Raw genomic sequence first — 19,943 nt, 5'->3', positions numbered from 1 at the left:
TGGAACTACCGATCATTCAGTTTCATTTTTCACGAATCAAATCCCAAAAGTCTGACATACGTGTCCCTCATTAGCAAAATTTAGTCAGTTATAAATTTGAAAGTGCGAGATTCAATTTTCTTTTAGCTTATCAAATCATGAAAAAGGTGAGCCGCGTGATGGAACTTGCTTTGAGTGGCTCAACATTTTATGCGAGATGCCCCACGTACAGATGACATTTAAGTTTCAGCTTAAACTTTTAAGCGAGATGTTCTTAGTACAAATGAAATTTCAGTATCTCGTTTAAAATTTTAAGCGATATGTTCTATGTGCAAATGAGATTTAAGTTTTTTGAATGCATTAACTTGCGAGGAAAATTTTACGCCTCTGCAATAGCATAGCGAGACCAATATTTTCTCTAAATCAATGACATCATCTACAATCCTAATGATGGCTCAATGCATAACATAGCCTCCTAATGATCGTTTAAGCCATAGCCTCTTAAGACCGCTCATATGAGACTTGAGCAAAATTTAGCTAGTGAAACTCATGAAAATTTTCAATGTATATCCTAATTTAAACTGGATTTGAACTTGAAAGGCGGTCAATAAAAATATGAATCTAGTATAAAACAACAGTTTTACCCCTTTCATCTAGAAATACATAAGATGACATATGTTTCCCCCAAAAAAGCACCTAGTTCTAACAGTAGTAGCACAAAAGAAAATGAAGATACAGTTCTTTGGTAATTATGCTAGCTGAACCCTTTTAAGTTAATGGGCGTGGGTTATGACTTTGCACAAACACACACATGCATGTGCACTGGCATCCGTGTGTGTGGCTGTGAGAGAGAGAAAGAGAGCATAGTCTCCTTTCCCCTCCTCCCCCAAACCCCCGACAAAGCAAAACCAAGAAAAGATTACATCCTTCCATAAAACTGGGCCTTCACTATTACTGACTAGACCAGAGCTGAACATTTAAAATTAATTATCAAATGGAATTTCACCAACAAACTAGAGGAAAGAATTGTGTGAGAATTTTTTGGTGCTCCAATGATGGTATCAGTGCACTGCTATGAGAACAACGGCAATTTAGATCTGCATAAAGCGAATTAGCCATCGCCCCTCAACAAATAATGCAGCATGTGGAAAGAAGCAAAGCAGTGCCTTTGGGGTGGGAGAGAAGGGGGAAGGAGTCCTCACCGTAACAGTCTGCACTTCAGCTTCCCAGTAAAAGGAGGATGGGGAAGTTCCTGCATTAATAGTTTGCACTCGTTTGCTTCAGTCGGTATGTCCAGTTTTCATCTGATGCAGCTCAAGAAGTTTCTTGATGAAATCCCTCTCACATCGATATCTGTGGGGCAAATTTAGGAAACAACACCAGCAGGACATTATTCCTAACGCCAACAGCTATGATTAATTTCAGCAGAATAAAAGTGGATAGAAAACTCATTGACTTCATAGACAAGATGTGGGTACATGAGAAAGGCAGATATGCAGAAACATCCTACACCAACAAGAAGATGGGTAAGCATGGTTGGTACGAAGTGATCAGCATCTAGCAGAATCTTCTCAGACACACGTGTGATGATGCCTGACATAAGGAGTACCAAGCAAACTCCAGCAGAGGGCAAGCATCGGTGCAAAGAGAAAGAGGCAGAGCGCTGTTTAAATGTAAATATTGTTATTGTTACAACTGCAACAAAAAAATGCATGTGAATATCAAATGATCTGAGCAAAACCAAGCATAAACTTGCTACCTTAAAAAATTGCTTCATAAAAACTGCCGAGTAAGTGATCCTCAACATCATATCTGGAAGGCAGTTAAGAAAAGAGTGCTGGGCAGAGTAGCAAGCACAATACAAGAATAACAAAAGATCGCACTAATATCAAATGCTTGAGGGGATCACTGGCAATCTACTACGTCAGAAGCAACATAAAATTCGAAAGGGGAAAAAAAGGTAACTTTTCTTTAGCTAAAAGACTAAAACTCGGCAAAGATGATAATACTCTAAAGGCATAAGAAATTTTGATCGCATCAAAAGGTGAAAAATAAATTGCAAGGGATGAAACCTGTAGCTCTGCCCTTGGTTTGCCTCCACCTTTGATTTTTCTTGCAAAACATAGAGTTAAATAAGAATTTATCTGCATTGGAAGAAATAGAACAGTATCTGCATGTGTTCAAATAGTGACAGCTGGGACAGATTTGAAATTTCAGCTGAATTGATCACTGATCAAGCAATCACACCAAGTGATATGCGAGCTCGGCCAATTTTGTCATTTTGACTTATAATATGAAATGGCTGAGAAATTTTTCTGGATTAAGGTGCACCACACATGAGGATCGCAGCGTCCATGATGCTGAATGCAACTTACCTCTATGACCACATAGAGAATGCCCTGCCAGCATCCATGGCTTTTATGATAGCAGAAAACAACAGTATGAAGAATATTAGTGACATGACTGATATCATCAGCCCAAGTACTGTGGTAGTTAAACAACACTTAATGTTATGGAATAGGACCAAATTTGGAAGATAAACCATTTCCAAACAATTGTTTTATCCCAAAATTTTGACTAAAACATTCATTTGGTATTATTGCTGATCAAATCAGGTTTACTGTGAGATATGTCCAGATGCATGATTCTGAAATAAGAATGGGGAACGGTTTGGAGAAAAAGGATACTACATGAATTAGCAGCAATCAGCCCAACTGCTCCAGCATATCGAACTAATAAAACATTTAAGGTTATATAAATGGCAGAAAATAGAAACAAAGACATATTTGACCACACCAGTTGACGCTTGGATCCCACAGCATGAAGAAATGCTTCCGATGTTCCTAAAACAACACCAAATACATGTTGGTTAGCAATGTTATATGAACCACAAGAGAAAATCAACTTGGTCACACAAGAGTGCAGCTTTCATTGGATAGAACGCAATGGCTCATGTAAGTTGACAAGGTGGTAAATCATTATGCAAAGGAACTATTAGAACAACAGATGGCAGATCATTTCTTCCAAGTAAAGAACTTTGTATATAGACCTTCCCAGAGAATGTGAAGACCATGATTTCAGATGTGCCAGCAAGAATTCTCTCCCCTCCCTATCAATAGCTACAGAAACTCTTGAACTATCCACATAACTTGAATGATTGGTTTATGTAACGTTGTAAGTCTCCCCAGACATAATAAACCTTGAAGGTCTTCTCAAGTTAGCGATAACCAAATTGATAATATGTTTCATTTGTGTATCTGAAAGAGTGATGTAAAACTTGATCCAGACTGAGAACAGGCTACCTGGGTAACCTAGATGTTGCCTACCTATATACCACTTGAAATGGTACCACTGAGTGTGATAAAAAAGTCAGTCTGTCATTTTAAGCATCTAAATAATCCAGGGATCAGACTGCTTCGTGAATCAAATCTGTTAAAAAACATTGTGCATGGCCATCCAAAATGCAGCTGTTTTAACTTTTAAGGTAATATTAGTGAATCACTGGTAAGCTATCTCACTCAACTGCAGAGTGTGGGTGCAAGTGTAGCATTTTTTGGAAAAACTTTGGTGCAAGATGAATACGCACATGCATAATATATATATATATATATATATGTACAGAATTAACAAGGCACAATTTATGAGGTTAACATTGATTTAATGAAAAAGGAAGCAAATTGTTGAGTGCCGCACCCACACCCAATTCGTGTCAACTAGGATACAACAACTATTTTGAAGAATTCATGTAACCGAGATGCTTTTGAGATTTGCACAAATTCAGACAAACTTTAACCATTATAAAGCAGTCTCGTAAGAACTATTAATGAAGGTTAAGGCCAAAAACCTTTGAGGTTCCTTGTAATTTAAAGCTGTTTTTGCAGAATATCAGGTTTCCACAACTTTTTAAGATTTAAGAATGCACATTACTTCGTTTTTATTTCAAAGTAAACAATCTCACTGGAGCTATACAAAGTTGTTAAGCACGCCTGAGCAAGCATACATATGTTAAAAGGCAATAAGCCACACCAGTTATTAACATACACTGCTTATGAGAAACTTAGCATTTATGAGGACTTTCTGTTCCTTTTTACGGCATATGCTGCCAATGAGGTAATAGTTCAATTTGTTAAAGAAGCATGCATGCAACAAAATATTTATCATAGAATTTCTTAGAAAACATAAGAAGATGTGCAAATCATGAAAACCTAAGGTAGACAATCCAATACTTGAAGAAAGATACTAACCATTCACCGCTAGAACAAGAACATAAAAGCAATAGTAACCAAGGGCAACCGAAGCTTCTCCATCACTCCACTTTCGCCCATATAGTAGCCTGATGAGAACATAAGCATAGCTCGGTCCAAAGGCAACAACGACAAGTCCTGATGTGAATGGTAAACAGTATAAGGTCCTAACTACTTTTTGCGTAGAACTATAATCTTTTTCACTTTTTAAATATCATATTATTCAAGATGAAACTGTGAGAAAAGAACTAGTAACTATAGGCCATTTTACTAGGAAAAGGAAGAGGTGGAGAGCAATCTATCCATTTTCTTGATGATTTGATACAACAAAAAGAAGTAAAATATTTCATTTCCGTTTACTTGCCCAAGAACTTTCTTTTCTACTGTCATCTCTGACATAAGAACCGCTCATTTCATAAACTTTACACTATATTTGGCAAGTAGAAATAGCAGTCGATCTGCTCAAGCAGGTCTGCTTCTTAAAGCACTATAAGCCACACAACCCAACATCACCATCTTCAACTCAGCATGGCAATATTTTAGTGTTAAAGGCTTAAACCTATCTCATTCAAGATCTATTAATTTTCTTTTCAACATCTTAGACTCACTGCCGAACTGATGCGTTTAGAACTTTGTTTAGTTCATTGATATCAAATATTATATTAATTGGGTCTCCAACCAGTCTGTAACGAATACATGCCATTGTAAGGAAATGTTATTACAAATTTTAACACTTTTGGTTCTTTCATATTTCTTATTATGTTTTGGCACAAGACTGCATATGATTAGGTGGTTGAACGAGACGGTTGGTCAAATCTCTGTTATTAAGTATTAACACCAACATCAATTTTGAATCTCATAGAAAGGCAGCTGGAAATACTGTTGCCAAATAGAGAAGCAGAATTGAGAAGTCATGATTCATATGAGAAGGCGAAGAAAAAATGAGAGGTCAAAAGAAATGCATATGAATTAGGAACGTGCAAATTAGGAAGCGACAAGTGGACGGAAAGAATAGACTGGAAGTAAACATTTGAAGAGTGCATGGACAAAAGGAATTAAGATTGTCATGCTACAAGCAACTCATTTAAGAACTATTTACTATTTCTTTTGGTTTTCAAAAGCCTAATACATGCCAGTACAAATATGAAACAGAGAAGTGTCAACTCTTAAGTAGATGAGAAACAGATGCTATATTATGAATGGAGATTTCAGCATTCCAGGATTTCAATAAAGATAAAACATAAACCCCAACAGCAAGGTAAAAGTACATGTTTGGCAGATGAACACAAAACAAAATTGTGTACTAATACTAGGCTGACAACAATCAACAGGATGATCAGCAACAGGACCAAATGTCAGAAACAGGATTTTGATGCCCCCAACATGCTAAATGGTGAGGACCTAGGTTTAAGTATGATAACTGATCCAACCAAACATGATGAAACATAAAGCCTATTCCATGATATACAGAAACTGTTCAAAATTTAAAGGTTTTTTTTTTGTAAATAAATAGTAGTCAACAGAAAAGAAAGACATCAGAATTGTACCAATTAAAATGACAAGTTTCAAGGCCAGGACAATAAGATTCTCCAAGCTAATGTTCTTTGAAGAGTTTTCTCCTGCAGAAAAAGTAAAATAAAAAATAGATGAGCCATATACTTTCAGTATTTAAGTGCATCGAAAGCAAATGCAAATCCAAGCAAGTGTATAAGATACATAATCCACTCCCTCTGTGCAAGATGGTATGTGCAGGTTTTCCTTATACCAAGTTAATTTGTATTTTAAGTCCAACCCAAGGAGAAACTTGTGGCATGTGATTATCAGAAATCCATTTATATTTTAAATCAGAAACCCAAGAAGAAACTTGTGGCATATGATTATGAGGAATCCACATCTAGCTCCTCTGATTACCTTCTGTGAACTGGTCATGTATATGTTTACTTTCCCGCTGACATCCACTACCAACCTTGCATGTGATTTTCAGAAATCCATTTATATTTTAAGTCAGAAACCCAAGGAGAAACTTGTGGCATATGATTATCAGAAATCCACATCTAGCTCCTTCAGTCCTTTGATTACCTTATGTGAACTGGTCATGTATATGCTTACTTTCCCGCAGACATCCACTACCAACCTTGACCTATTTTTTAGTCTTGAACTCACACAACACATGGCAAGCCTTAAGGCTTGGAATAGAAAAGGAAGGGCCATACAACAATGTTATAAAGTGGATATCCCAACCCATAGTGGTCGGGTCAATAGATACGCTGTATCATAATGTATTGGTAAACATATTATAAAATTAAGTTAAAAAATGAAAAAAACAAGAAAAACAGAGAAAAATCGGAAAAATCAAGAAAATACTATGCTCTTTATAAAAAAACATGTCATAGATAAATATAAGCATGTATAGCTATGAACACTCATAAGTATGATTCACGTGCAATACACCACCCTTTTAAGAGTGGTGTATCATATCACAGTTGTCAAAACATACAATGGTATCCTATGATACACAGTATCATACGATACATACAATAGTGCTACACACAATTTTGTCAAAATTGTGCATTGAGGGGAAAAATGATGCCTCGTAACATAGTGTAACCTCAAGTGCTTCCGTGCACAAATAAAGTAGTGCTGAAGTACAACCGCATACACCACAGAATGCTACAAGACATGCTATCGTAAGAAAGCTACCTCACATATAAGGCACAAACTACTATTTGTTCTTCAAAAGAGGGTCAAAATCGCAGCGCATCCAATTTTAATCACTTCAATCTAAAAACGTCTAACAAAAAGGGAAGCTCTGGGGCTGCCTCGTTCGTTTCCTAAACTTGATGCATCTGAACCCATGAATATCCATTGAGCAGCAACTTCCAGCCAAATTTCAGCCGGACTCCAATGAGCTTGATCTCCATCCTTCTTCTTCTTCTCTTTCTTCCTTTTCTTCTTCTCCTTTTTCTTTTTTTATTTCTTCCTTTTTATTTTTCATTTTTCCTTTCTTTCCTCCTTTTACCTTCTTCTTGTTCTTTGTTCTTCTAAAGGAAAATGAACTTTTGCAGTTTGTTAGGGTATGGTTTTTGGGTGCAATGTTATTTTTGTTTATTCTGCATAACATTTCTTTCTGCACATTGAATAAATCTGGTGTGCTTTATGTTTCTATTCATAGTTACAAATATCGTTAATGGGTTTTAAACGGTAAGGTTTCTCAGATATTTTTCAGCAAAGCTGAAATTCTCGGAAAAGATTCAGCAATTTGTAGAAAAGAAAAACTCCTAAAAATAAGGGACAGGTAAAATAAATGAAAAACGAACAAGAAAACATAAAAAATAACTTGATAAAATGATAAAATGATAAAAATGATCTTTTAGTAATGATAGGAATAAAGACAAATATTCCTAACCTAAGTTTTAAACTTTAAAGCAAAAAAAATGTAAAAATAATGAGAAAAAAAAAAAGCAATAAAAACGTGAAAAAGACATGAAAATTTCATTTGGAGCTTTTCAAAAAAAAGGGAAAAAAGACAGTCTTTTTTTCATTGTTTTAACGTTTTTATCAAGTTTTTTTTTAACAAGACAGATTTTTTGTGACTAACTTCCATTTATCTTTGTATTTCCTTACATCCCTTTCTCTACTTTCTTTCTCCAAGGGAAAAATGAAAAAAATCTAATACACATTTATGTTCTGCCTCTGCATGTGCAAGTGTGCAAATGTCTGTACATATAATCAGATTACACATATACGTATTATTTTACTTTTAATTTGTGTATTATGCTTTGAGGATTACATGATGCTTCAAGAATCGATGTTACTCAGTGTTGTACTTTGCTACATCTCAATGCTTTTGATAAATGATAACATTGGTTATATATATTTCAATGAGGGATATGGTAAATAGACCATCGATATTACTACCCCCTGCCCAAGGTAAAAGACTTGAGATGATTTTACAAGAGGAGAAATACTTGCATGTACATTAATTGTGAAAAAGGGGTTGACAGGCATTCAATTCTAGCATTAAGGACAAACATATGGAAGAGGAATTGCAACTTTTCTTTGGAATTCAAGATAGTTGAGTAAATAATTTATGACCAGCCTGGATATACATGAGATTTCCAAGGGATAATATGCCTCAAGAGTGAGCCTTTTAATTCATCCTTGAAAGTCTGGGTACCTAAGATACACGATAACAACAAACCCACCTCAATCCTGACCTTACTAGGCATAACAAAATCCTACTCATTTAAATTAATTACTCTAGATTCCTTTATGGATATGCATAAAATGATATATACACTCAAACAGATGTGCATTTGCGTGTACATTGAGATAACACTTGAATAAATGTACATGAAAATATATAATTCAACGCAACAATAAGAGACAACATTAACAAGTTAACAACAGAAATGATCCTCCAAACTTTTTGTGCAATCAAATACACAACTTCCAAGCAAATCTAGTGTCCATGGAAAGAAATTAACAAAGAGAACAATAGAAAGAATTAATAGATGATCTTACAAAATCTAGCAAAGTCATGAATAAAATTAAGCCAAAAATGTAGATGTCATTCTAAATTCAATTCAATGAAACTGAACACCACAGGTCTAGAAATTAAAGAGGCATGGAAATCAAACCTGATGCAATCTTTGCAAATACAGTAAATAAGCTTTCTTCAAAAGGCTGAAGTACGGATCTCACCACTAAGCTTCCTGTAATAATATTCAAGTTTGATTAAATTCGGATCTTATAAGGCTGAGAGATCTTAAACAACAAGAAGTTCGCAGCAAAAGAACTGGCATCTGATAAAACAGGAGGATGATGTATGTGCATATCTTTGCAAGAAAATCCTCTGGAAAGGATACCTGCCTAGTTTTTCTACGAGGCCATAGACACCCTGATTATATGGTGTATCGAACAAAACAAGAACAAGTTTCTCTCCTTCTTGCAGGACCAACTTCTGCAATGATTGGAAGGAAAACAAAACACACATATGCAAAAGCTTCTTGTCATACTTCTTCCAATCACACAATCTGAAAAAAGACAAACAAGATAACTACTACTGAATTCCAGTTTCCAATTATAAAAGACATACCTCTGCTGCATATCCTGTGAAACATGTTACAAGAAGACATAAATGTTGGACGGGCAAGTAGAAGATACCTACCTTGCAGGAAAAAGAACAATCCCACTAATGAGATTTGGTCTTCCAACTGCTTGAGAGAAGAGGAAGTACCCCGAATAGCCTACCAGCAAGCAAGCTCCATAAGCAGCTTGTGATATGGCAAATATTTGTCCCTTTCCCTGCATTACAGTTCATCAACAACTAAAAAATTGAGAAGATAAAGAAAAGGATAAAAGTTTTACTCGCATGATACTCCCAGTCTCCCCTAAACAGAAACCAAATGAAGTCTCATTTTGAAATACAGAATTATGCTACAAAAGTAGGGAAACTATATACTACCAAGGAGAACAGCTGCTTTCGCTGAATTGTGAATATACTAACTGTCTGGTTCTTATTGATTAATATGAGTCTGATAGTTCCAAAAGCAGTAACATTAGGAGCAGGTGCATTTTTCCAATGCAAGATAGTGATTAATAATTTAATATATTGAAGGTTCTAAACAAAGGTGGAGAGTGGAGTTCACAGTAAGACCTCAGCCTAAATGAAAGAGGGAAATGATGGAATTGGTGACTGCCAGATGCTTGATTGAACTAAGTTGTGCTTACGAAAAATGGCATAAACACCATAATGATAACTGTCAATACAAACAAATACACATTTCTTTTACAGGTTAGTGGAGGCTGGCAGCTTGTCAGGTTCACAATTAGATTAATGAAACAAAGGATAGGTGATGTTCTGCAGGAACGGTTGAAATAACAGGCTTCTTGGTCCTCAAAAAACTCAAAAGGTTTCTGAATATGAGGTCTCACTTGCCAGAGAAGACTCGAGCTAACTAGTATGGCCTGCTTGATGAACATCAGTAATGGGACACCATAAACCAGCCCACAGGCATCTCAATAAGTCCTCTGTTGCATTACAGCTCAAAAGGCACTCCCTCCTTCTTTGTATGCATCCAAGGCATGCTTTTAAAAAATGCATTTTCCTGTTGCATCCAGCCACTCCACGTGCAAAAGCAACAACCATTTGAGCTTCTGCCACCCACCCCCCCACCCAGCACCAAAACAACCTTTTTTTTTTCCTGGGGTGCTGGGCTCTGACACTTCTATAATTTAGCTTCTGATTCAACTTCGTTTCACTAGTTAAGGAACTGATGTCATTGATTTTAGAAGCAATAATGAAAATTTCACTGGTGGCAACCCAAAGGCTTCATGTAGATGTGCACATGACATAACCCTCTTTAATTTAATGTATTTAGCAGTCAAGAATTCAGTAAAAAATTAGCACCTCCCATTTCAGTTACAACACTTTAGAAATTTATTGAGATTCAGTTTCATAATAATGAAGATTAAAAATGTCATTCAGTGGAATAATGTATGAAGTGTAGTTATGCCATCAAGCTAAGGTCTACACCAAAAGCACCAGGCTACTCATAAAAGGATCAAAAAGAATGTACAGAATTAAGTTCTATACAGCCTTAACTTGTCAAATCAACAGATTTATAGCAGGGAAAAACTAGAACCAGATCAAAGCACTTAGCTTCAAGTAAACTACAAGCTAAAAACAAGTCCACTTACAAATTTGCATAATGAAGTGTCCAAAAACATTAGCACTTACCATTTTAGCTTCACAGACAATGAGAAAGTAGGTCATGCAACAACGAGAAAAAGTTGCCACTGTTTCAACCTTCAGCCTTAAACCAAACAGCAATAGGTTTTGGGAAAGTATGTAGAAGGGTTCTGATACTATCTCCAGAATGCACGCAAAACCTATTAAAATCCAGAAAGACGTGCAACACAGTTTCATGATTTTGAAGTATGGAGACACACTGTGTTATGTTTCAGTACACACAATGCACCAATAAACCATAAGTATCTAAGAACCACTAATGGATGAGCACGAGATATGAAGCCAGATTACACATAAACTCCAAATTTGAACTTTTCCTATAGACATGTTTACATAGGTAACAAAAAACAGATAGTGAAAGTATCAGACATGTATAGTCTCTGACTCTAAGAAGCACTCTAGCATCTAAGCGCCAATTGCCAGCGAAAGATTGGAAAGACTCCACAACCACTTGTGCATTCTCCCAAGACTCAACAACCACTTCAGAATTCTTTTCACATAAACAATAATTTTAGTGAGTTCAAGCATGACATACTTGAAGCTGAACAATTTGTTCATCAACTTTCCTGCCATTGTGATTTTTGCCAAAATCTATATCATTTGGCACGATTTGATGTTCAGTTTTATTTTCAGCTAAACGCCTCTATCTAGCACCATTCTAGTTCCATGGGCGCAAAAAGGAGGCTCCACACTGTACCAGGTCTAGGACTGCTTGCTTGATCAAGCTTGGTGGACAATGGGAAAAGAGTTAAGTAAATACCACCCTGTGGTGTATAGAGAGACTAGATTTATCTATATGCCATTAACGACAGATTTTTGTCTATAGTCCCCAAAAAATGGATCTCACTCCTCCTCTAAAGCTGCTCGGAAGAAATAGTAGTTAATATTTGCGAGTTCTTTTGATCAAAAGAGTAATAAAAGAATCTAAAGAGTTGAATAACGTTTTTTCTGACCATTAATTCATGCATTTCACATAAAAAGTGACACTCAACAGCAATTCTTGGCAGGGACTATTTCTTCAAAAGATTGCTAACTAGTTTTTTTTTTTTTTTTTGGCTCATGATTCTCATGTAAGGCCCTCTCCTAGCACTGCAATTATCACCTATCTTTTCAGGGCAATTACAAAATATATAGTAAAATCAAAGTCTCGCTGGAGCATGATAGCATCAATGTGAGGGTGAACAAGCATGATAAAACCCAAAACAACATTTTCCAGTATCAATGCATGTGAGGATTAGGGCCATGCAAGAAGAGCTGAAAGAAGTTGGGACAGCACACTCCCATGATTATACTATGAATTAGACGCAAGGCCATTAAGGCTGAATGTATAGCTAGTATTCAAGCTCTCCAATTTGTGGACATGAAGTTCAAAATTAATTGAATGAATACCAAAAACAGACAAGGGGGTCAAATTCAAGATTAGGTTAAAAAATGTTCTAGAGCATGACTCCAGAAGAATATTATGATAAAAGCACAAAACTTTAGTAACTCCAGAAACTAAAAAGCTTACCATGAAGCAAGATATCACGTGCATATTGGTCTGAAAAGTTAAGTGCTTGCCACCAGAAGACGGAACCACAAGCTCCAATTGTAAAAACAACTCCAATAGGAACAGTCAACCATGCTATTTCCAATATTTTGGTACAATTTTCAGCCACATCTGCACCATGCCTGGGATTTGAAGAAGGTAACAAATAAGAGTTCACATGGTAACATGAATAGAGTGCCCACAAAGTTAAGTGATTCTACTTTATCTTGGAATCTAAATCCAGATACCGTTATGCATGTTGTTAAGGTTATGATCTTTATGCATGTTGTTACCGTTATGATCTTTTCTGTCACTTGCGATAGAAGTATGCACATATAAACACATTTATACCATTTACAATCCAATGAAGCCTCTGAAGACAACTAAAGAGAAGTCAAGATCAATTTCAGAAGATTCGAGTCGTACAGGAAAGGGGTATGCCCATGGGAGAGGACCTGGTGGAAATTCAGATGAACCTCAGAACTTACTTTGGAAAAGAAAACAAGATAAAAAGCAAAATAGTCGACGTGTCGAGAGCTAGGAAAGAGAAGAAAGTGTATTAGTCAGCAGGAAGAAATATCTTTAACAAAAATAAACACCCAACCACTCTTTTAGATGGCATCAAAGAAAACTTTCTTACAAAAGGTCCGTCCGCATGCACGCCCGTCGAAAACCCTCACGCGTGAGAAAGAGAATGGAAGTCACCAAGAGATGAAATTGGATGGCATAAAGCTACAGAAAATTGTACAAACCAAGATTACAAAAATGAACATGTGATCGAGATAATTCTAACCAATGCCTTAGACGCAAACTAAAAAAGAAGAAAGAAATTCATCTCCACATGCATATTGTGTAATAGCATCTGATCCCCAACATACATGCACGCGCATGCGCATATACAGAATATGTTTACACATTCATTCAATTAGTGTTTCCATCCGTATTCCCGGGAACCAATTTCGACATCGCTAGAATCGAAACCAACGGCAACGTACTTCGTATTTTTCAGGAAATCGCAATCTTAGGTCTGTGCAAGGACAGCGACGATTAAGTTCTTGCTCAAGGAACCCACTAACTTTATCCTTTAACCAAGTCCAACGAAATTTTACCGGCTTGACATTTTCCTGAATCGAAGTGAACCTCAATATCGAATAAGTTCAACAATTATATCGACGCTCCGATAGCACTTCGCGGGAATAGTAATCACAGTAGCAGCAGCCGGAGACACGGAAAATAAAACAGAAATACGAAAGGAAACAAGAACGATCATTACCGCGTAGTCCTCCTGCGTAAGCCGGCGAGCAATCAACAAATTCAAGAAAAAAGAAAGAAGCCTCGACAGAACCTGCGACGCTGGAACAGACAAGAAACGGCAGTAAATTAACAGCGGGGCAGGCGATTATGCTGAAACCAAGAGAAATTTTGCCTGCAATTTGCACTAAACATCTAGATATTACGGATGGATCGGGGAGCAGTGCTGTACCAATAAGATAGAAGAAGGTGTGGGTGAGGCTGAAGGTCCTCCGACCGCCGGCGGCACCTCCGTCCGCCATTTTCAGACCGATTCTTGCAGGATCGGGAGGGCGAATCCTTCGACGACGACTCCTTCTTGTACGACTCCACAGGATTCGCGCGCGCGCGCGAGACAAGAGAGAAAGAAAGAGATTAGACTGAGAGCGAGGGACTCCGTTCCTCTGTTGCTTTATTGGGAGGGCGCGTTTGAATGCGGGGAAATCATGTATAGCAATGATTGTGGAGGGCGAGAATTTTCGGGAACAAATGGTTCCAACTTCCACCCCAGGGACGCATTTTTGAGGACTCAACAAACAATAGAAAGTGAAAGCGTTGCTCAATTTCAACAAGTTTTTATCGGAGAGTATCAAATTGTCAAGAAAGCACAACTACAAAAAAGGTGGAAAGCTAAACCAGTACAATCAACTGATGGTGGACAAACACCATGTTACATTTAGAAAGAAAGAAAAGATGTAGGGGGAGACGAGCAATGCTTTACAATTGCCCATGCAGTGGCCATAACATCACTTGGTAAATTTACCCTCCGCCATCTTAGTTTGATCCAATGGAATTCTGCAAAGAGATTTTGCGTGCAGCAGCAACTCTGAGAGGCTTGCCTACAAATATTCATGCCGATAATGTGTAAAAGTTTTATTGACACGTCATTTTGCTACAGAAGCTAGGGTTTTTTTTGTTGGGGCCACAAAAATTTTTCACAGGGTTTTATTATATACTTTTAAAAGTTTATAGGGGCCAAATTAACATTTTTTAAAATACTAACATGTGAAATTTTGTTCATGATCAAAGTTCTAGTTGACTTAGTTCAGGAGGCGTTTGATGAGGCTGGAATTGTAGAATTCTATAACTAAAATTATCATGTTTTATGAGATAAGAATTGCATTGTCAAACCAAGAATTTTGATTCCAGGATTATAGGTTCATTCTTGAATCAAAATTTTCGAATTGTGATTTTACCCAAGGTGGTGGAGTTGTGATCTCAGAATTTAAAAAAAAAAATCATCTCTTTTCAAGGCACATGTCATGATGGTTTTAACTCATGTATTCTAAATTTTAATTCTTTTTTTATCAAATGCATCATTTTCAATTGGGAAATCAGAATTCCAGACCACCGAATACAAATGAAAACTAGAACTGAAATTTTCATTTGGATTTCAGTTTAAAGCGAATTTCTTTCTAGAATTTTAATTTTAAAATCAAAATTCAAGGCCATTAAAGGCCCCTTGAGTGAGACTGTTTATCGGAAGGAACAATGAAAAATCCAAAGAAAAGGAAAAGAACAACGCTAAAAGTTGAAGGTAGGATATTTAAAATGGAGCTACGATGAATTACTGCAGTTTGAAGTGAAGAAAGATTGGCTGATGGAGCAAGGCGGAAGAGAAAGAATTGGAAGCTTCTCACAGTTGCAAATCTCTATCATGTATCCATCGGGGTCGTGAAAGAAGACTTGGTCCGCCCTTATTCCTCCTTCCTCCACCATCCCCGTCACGTACTTGATGCTCATGGCCTCCAGCTTCTTCTTCACCAGCTCCATGTCTCCACACTGCAATATATTCTCCCAAGAGATTCAGAAAATATTGGTAGAGAAAGTTGAACTGTTCTTTGCTGATAAATTGAATAAACAAAACCGAAACCTTCAGTTCATTCTTTTCTTAGCAAAAATTATGTTTTTTAACTAAATAAGTACAGCCATTTAGTTTTACCTTTATGGTATACATCCGTTTATTTGAGAAATAGGTAAGCTAAGTTTTGGAACATATGCAAGCTTAAGAGTTTGTTCATGAAAAAAAAAAAAAAAAAAAAAAAAAAAAAAAGAAAGAGCTTGCGGTCCTTACTTGGAAAGAGATGTGATTGCCTTTGGGGTTGATAACTTGGGACTTCCTGGGCATGTCACTGATGGAGCTGCACTGAATCAAGTGAATTCCTATGCCACAATTGAACAACCTGCAAGTAACAAAAGTGTCAATATTCACTATGGGGTTTTCTCTCAAGAGAAGGAATAAAATAAACTTTAAGTGAACTCCTGCCACATAGAGGTTTAATTCAGCCCTTTTGGAAACTTTAATTCGTCTCATGAAAAATTTTTGACTCCTTCCATGCCTCCAAACACGTTGTTGTACATCTGTAAAAATGGGTGGCCAGTGTCGAACTTATCTTAAGCGATAATAAATGGTTTATTCATGAAAATTTAGAAAGTCAATATTCATCTTATTAATGATCACCTAAACGAATGAAAGGAGACGCAGCCCGTCCTACCATGCTGGTTGATCAATATTATCTAAGTAGATGGTTTTATGTAATGAAAATTTTACTTGTTCTTTATAAAAATTTTGAAAAATGATATTTTGGCTCCTTTAAAAACTTTAATTTGCCCACCTCATGAAAATTTTTTGGTTCCTCCTCTGCCTCCAAACACACTGTAGATCTGTAAAAATAGACGGCTAGTGACGAACCACCAGGGTCGTATCTTAAGCGAAAATAAATGGTTTGTTCACAGTAATTTAGAAAGTGAATATTCATCTGATTAAGCATCATCTAAAACGAATGAAAGGAGACGTGCCTTCCATTAAGCTGATGAAGAAGGAGGTGTATATGTAAGGGTCCCTTTGATCTCAAGGTTAAGGACTTGTTTGGATACACACCCAAACCAAAATGCCTTTTTTGACTTGTTTGGATGGCTTGAAAACAGCAAACTCTGTTTGCATAAGGGAGTGAAAAAACCAGTTTTTGCTTACCCACCCAAACATGAAATAGATGTTTATCAAAACTCATTAAAAAAGAAATCATCTTTACAAAACCATTTTTCATGAAAGAACATTTTTTCAATGTGTTATTCAAACACTACTATAAAAGTTGTTTTAGTTAATCCATGATATGTATGTGGCTTATGTGATCAATGGTGGAGCCAGAATTTCGTCCTGGGGAGGGCCAAACAGTCATGCAACATAATAAACACAATTTTTTAAAATTTTTCACAGGAGCCAATATCGATTTTTCAAAAGTGCTATGGGGCTGGCTAAACTCGCGTTTTTTGAATCATTTAATATGTAAATTTCAATTTTTCAGAAACGTGAGGGGGGCCTGCATGGCTTCTAGCACCTCCTGGCTTCGCCTTTGTATGTGATTGATTTTAACTTAAGAATAAACTTATGAAACGTCTGATTAATCCAACATATATAAAGGGTCTTACATTTTTTATGATTATATATATAAGTTCATGTAAAAAACGATGCAATTGAAAGGACATGCTATTGCCTAGAAAAGGTGTGGCTCAAATACATGTGAACTATTGTCAAGCCGATAATGTAAAACACTTATTATAAGTACATGGAGGCATTTGACAACAGTAATAATACGTTTATTTCATGTATCGGTCTCAAATATTCAAGTAGATTAATAGAACCTCAGTTTTTAAAGTGTTCCATTAGTCTCTCTCAAACTGTATCGATCCCAATTTTTTTAGGCAAATAAGTAAAACAATAACATACCAATAAGGGTCAAATCTGTTTGTACTTTCCAATGGACTGTGCTATTAATGGTGCAATCGTCAATTCACTGGTTAGACCTTTTGCGAAGATGAGAGAACAATTGCATGATACGAAACAAAGAGACGAGAAAACGTCTTTCGAAAGATTGAGGGCTAATAATATATACCAGGCACCGTCGAAGTTAAAGGAAGGGCGCTTGATGAGAGCAAAGCCCAGAACGTCCTGATAGAAGTTGGCAGTGTCGGCGACGGAGCTGCAGAGGAAGGAGGCATGGTTGACGGAGACCAATGGCAGCGCACAGTCTGATGCTGCCGGCAGCTCCTTCTCTTGTTGACAGGCCATAACTCACTTTCCTTCTTTCTTTCTCGGGGAATGAACTTTCGTTAGTGAGAGCTACTCCTGTTTGGAATCAGGCGCTTATATACTATACTGATAGCTGTTTGATTAGGCCATTATCACCATAAAAATGAGATCAATGAAAATTTTATTAAAAAGAGACTCATTTTTTTTAAAAAAAAAAGAGCGGCAAATACTACGTTGGCAGATATGTACCAAAAAAAAAGGTGGAAGTTGGGATATTTTGAAGATTTTTTTTAAAACAAATGTTTTTTTAGACTTTTAATTTTTTCACTACTTTTTTTTTAATCCTTGTAAGGGGACTTCCCTTTTAACTGATGAAGAATATTCTGATATTATACTGCTTAGTCCAACTTCCAAATTTGTTACGTATTTGTTGAAGATGAGTCAGACCCTGTATCCAAATGAGCTCCACCTCAATGCTGAGGGAAGCTCTGAATCATCTACCGGTTCACTTTTCAAAGGTATCCATCTTGCATTCTTTTTTTAGTTGGGCTATCATTGTTCTTGTGTGCGTTTCATATTTGGTTTCCTGATTGATAAATCCCAAAGCATCTCAAACATTAATATGCCATAGTCTGACGGCTCATATAGAGCTATTTCTCTTTTAATAAAAGTAAATAATTTTTTAAAGATTCATTTACTAAAAAATGCTCAAAATTTTCAAGTTCTCTAGCAGCTGCTAATATTCTCATAAATTTGTCGCCAATGTGAAGACTTGGTCGTCAGTTCAATTCTTGTGAGAGTTAATTTTTCTGTACTACAAATGGTAAACGTGCTGCACTCTAGTTGTCTGGTATATCCGGCTTCCCACTCACATCCTAAAGCAAACCTATGAAACGGGCGGCGGCACCATCGACGCTGTATAGCTTCCTCGTCATTAAATAAATTTAAAAAAAAAATAATGAAATAGCAGTCTCACTAGTTGCATGGCAAGTTGTAGCAGTGATGTGTCAATCTTTGGCTTCCAACTTAGGCAATCCAATCAGAAAATGAACAAATTAAACAACTTCATTTAAGAAGTGGCATCACCGGTTTCGGCATCTTTCTTTCAATTTGCCTTCTTTATTGAGCAAAACGACATAAACTTGCTTCTTATTGCGATTTGATTTCACCAATACTTTCTATAATATTAGTAGATTAGTTAATTTTCCTACAATTTATTAAACATGACATGACATGGCTTAGACCCACTAAAAAGTGATTCTCGCTGTTTATTATTGGACAACTTGCCGGTCTAATTAAGTCGTGTTTTATTTCGGAGATGCTTGTGCTCACGGTTTCAGAATAGAATGATCCTTTGTATAAAGTATTTGCTATTAATGAAGTCAAATCAGCTGCATATAAAGATTTCGCAGTTTGGCCATAAAATATGAACCGAAAATGCAGCAGCAAAATGTACCATTTATGTGCTAGTGCCTTTTAAAGGCAAATGTCCGTGCATAGCAGAGATGGTTGGGTTGGTGGTTTGGTGGGCTGCTAAAAGTTCGGTCATTAGTTCAATTCTTGTAGATGCTACTCTTCTAAACTATAAATGGTGATAGCATTACTTTTGATTAAAAAAAAACTATAAATGGTGATAGTATTATTTTTTATTAAAAAAAAATGTAGCGATATGTTTTTAGCCTCGAAGCAGCCCTGAACCCAGAGCATAGAAGGAAGGGAGAAGGGTTTTAGCCTTTTACAGAATCTTCCCTATTTCAAGAATACAAAAGAGCTGAACAGTTATTTGAATAGAGTATCTTTTCCCACGTTAAATTGATTAAAATTTTGAAAGAAAAGATCCGTGTTTCATGCTGTTCTAACAATATACGAACTGGTGTATCGTCTCAACCACGGGCTGTCCTCTTAGCGCTGTGACACAGCCCGAGCTGCGGGACTAAGGACTCTATGACAGGGTCCCCAAAGGAAACGGCTGTTACGCAGGGCAAGTTTCACCTTGCTTTTAATATATATGAGCTCTAAATCATGACTTTGAACTCATATATATATATATATAATGACTCTTGCTATCAGAGTCACTCAACCATTTGTTTAAAGCGTCCATTTTATGTAGATGGATGA

The 19,943-nt window shown here is 36.5% G+C and overlaps 2 protein-coding genes across 4 annotated transcripts; both read right to left on the bottom strand.

The window, feature by feature from the left end:
* Positions 1-583: 583 nt before the first annotated feature.
* LOC116247994 (uncharacterized) lies at positions 584-14,391 on the bottom strand. 3 transcript variants are annotated; one of them, XR_007572497.1, is made up of 15 exons: positions 13,989-14,366; positions 13,779-13,858; positions 13,146-13,237; positions 12,488-12,648; positions 10,966-11,117; positions 9,394-9,530; positions 9,092-9,259; positions 8,864-8,934; positions 5,771-5,842; positions 4,224-4,361; positions 2,667-2,822; positions 1,739-1,791; positions 1,458-1,642; positions 1,182-1,332; positions 584-1,076 (listed from the first exon to the last, which is right to left on the bottom strand). XR_007572497.1 is itself a non-coding variant. In XM_050076066.1 (14 exons), exons 1-14 carry the CDS (start codon positions 14,056-14,058, stop codon positions 1,321-1,323), a joined length of 1,515 nt encoding a protein of 504 aa, XP_049932023.1. In that variant the 5' UTR covers positions 14,059-14,391; the 3' UTR covers positions 584-1,320. The 3 variants fall into 3 exon arrangements, 2 of the variants coding, with proteins under 2 accessions (XP_049932023.1, XP_049932022.1); XM_050076066.1 differs by having other exon boundaries at positions 584-1,332; positions 1,490-1,642; positions 13,989-14,391; XM_050076065.1 differs by having other exon boundaries at positions 584-1,332; positions 13,989-14,365.
* A 103-nt stretch (positions 14,392-14,494) lies between these two features.
* LOC116247995 (glyoxylase I 4-like) lies at positions 14,495-17,900 on the bottom strand. The gene is made up of 4 exons (XM_031620520.2): positions 17,689-17,900; positions 15,870-15,978; positions 15,367-15,577; positions 14,495-14,634 (listed from the first exon to the last, which is right to left on the bottom strand). The coding sequence occupies exons 1-4, from the start codon at positions 17,862-17,864 to the stop codon at positions 14,570-14,572; spliced, it is 561 nt and encodes a 186-aa protein (XP_031476380.1). The 5' UTR covers positions 17,865-17,900; the 3' UTR covers positions 14,495-14,569.
* Between the last annotated feature and the right edge of the window lie 2,043 nt (positions 17,901-19,943).

This window comes from Nymphaea colorata, chromosome 2, assembly GCF_008831285.2.
Source record: "Nymphaea colorata isolate Beijing-Zhang1983 chromosome 2, ASM883128v2, whole genome shotgun sequence".
Lineage (NCBI taxonomy): Eukaryota > Viridiplantae > Streptophyta > Magnoliopsida > Nymphaeales > Nymphaeaceae > Nymphaea > Nymphaea colorata.
Note: the sequence above shows the minus strand (reverse complement) of the source record. Positions and strands in the feature narration are given on the sequence as shown.

Excerpts from the sequence above, each read along its gene's own strand:
- LOC116247994 (XM_050076065.1), bottom strand. The coding sequence starts at position 14,058 with ATGGCGGACGGAGGTGCCGCCGGCGGTCGGAGGACCTTCAGCCTCACC. Across the intron at positions 11,118-12,487 it reads ACGTGATATCTTGCTTCATG|GTTTTGCGTGCATTCTGGAG; the intron begins GTAAGCTTTTTA and ends GGATTTTAATAG. Across the intron at positions 9,260-9,393 it reads ATTGTTCTTTTTCCTGCAAG|ATTGTGTGATTGGAAGAAGT; the intron begins GTAGGTATCTTC and ends GTCTTTTTTCAG.
- LOC116247995 (XM_031620520.2), bottom strand. The coding sequence starts at position 17,864 with ATGGCCTGTCAACAAGAGAAGGAGCTGCCGGCAGCATCAGACTGTGCG. Across the intron at positions 15,979-17,688 it reads TTTAACTTCGACGGTGCCTG|GTTGTTCAATTGTGGCATAG; the intron begins GTATATATTATT and ends TGTTACTTGCAG. Across the intron at positions 14,635-15,366 it reads TTTCTTCACTTCAAACTGCA|GCAAGCCTCTCAGAGTTGCT; the intron begins GTAATTCATCGT and ends GAATATTTGTAG.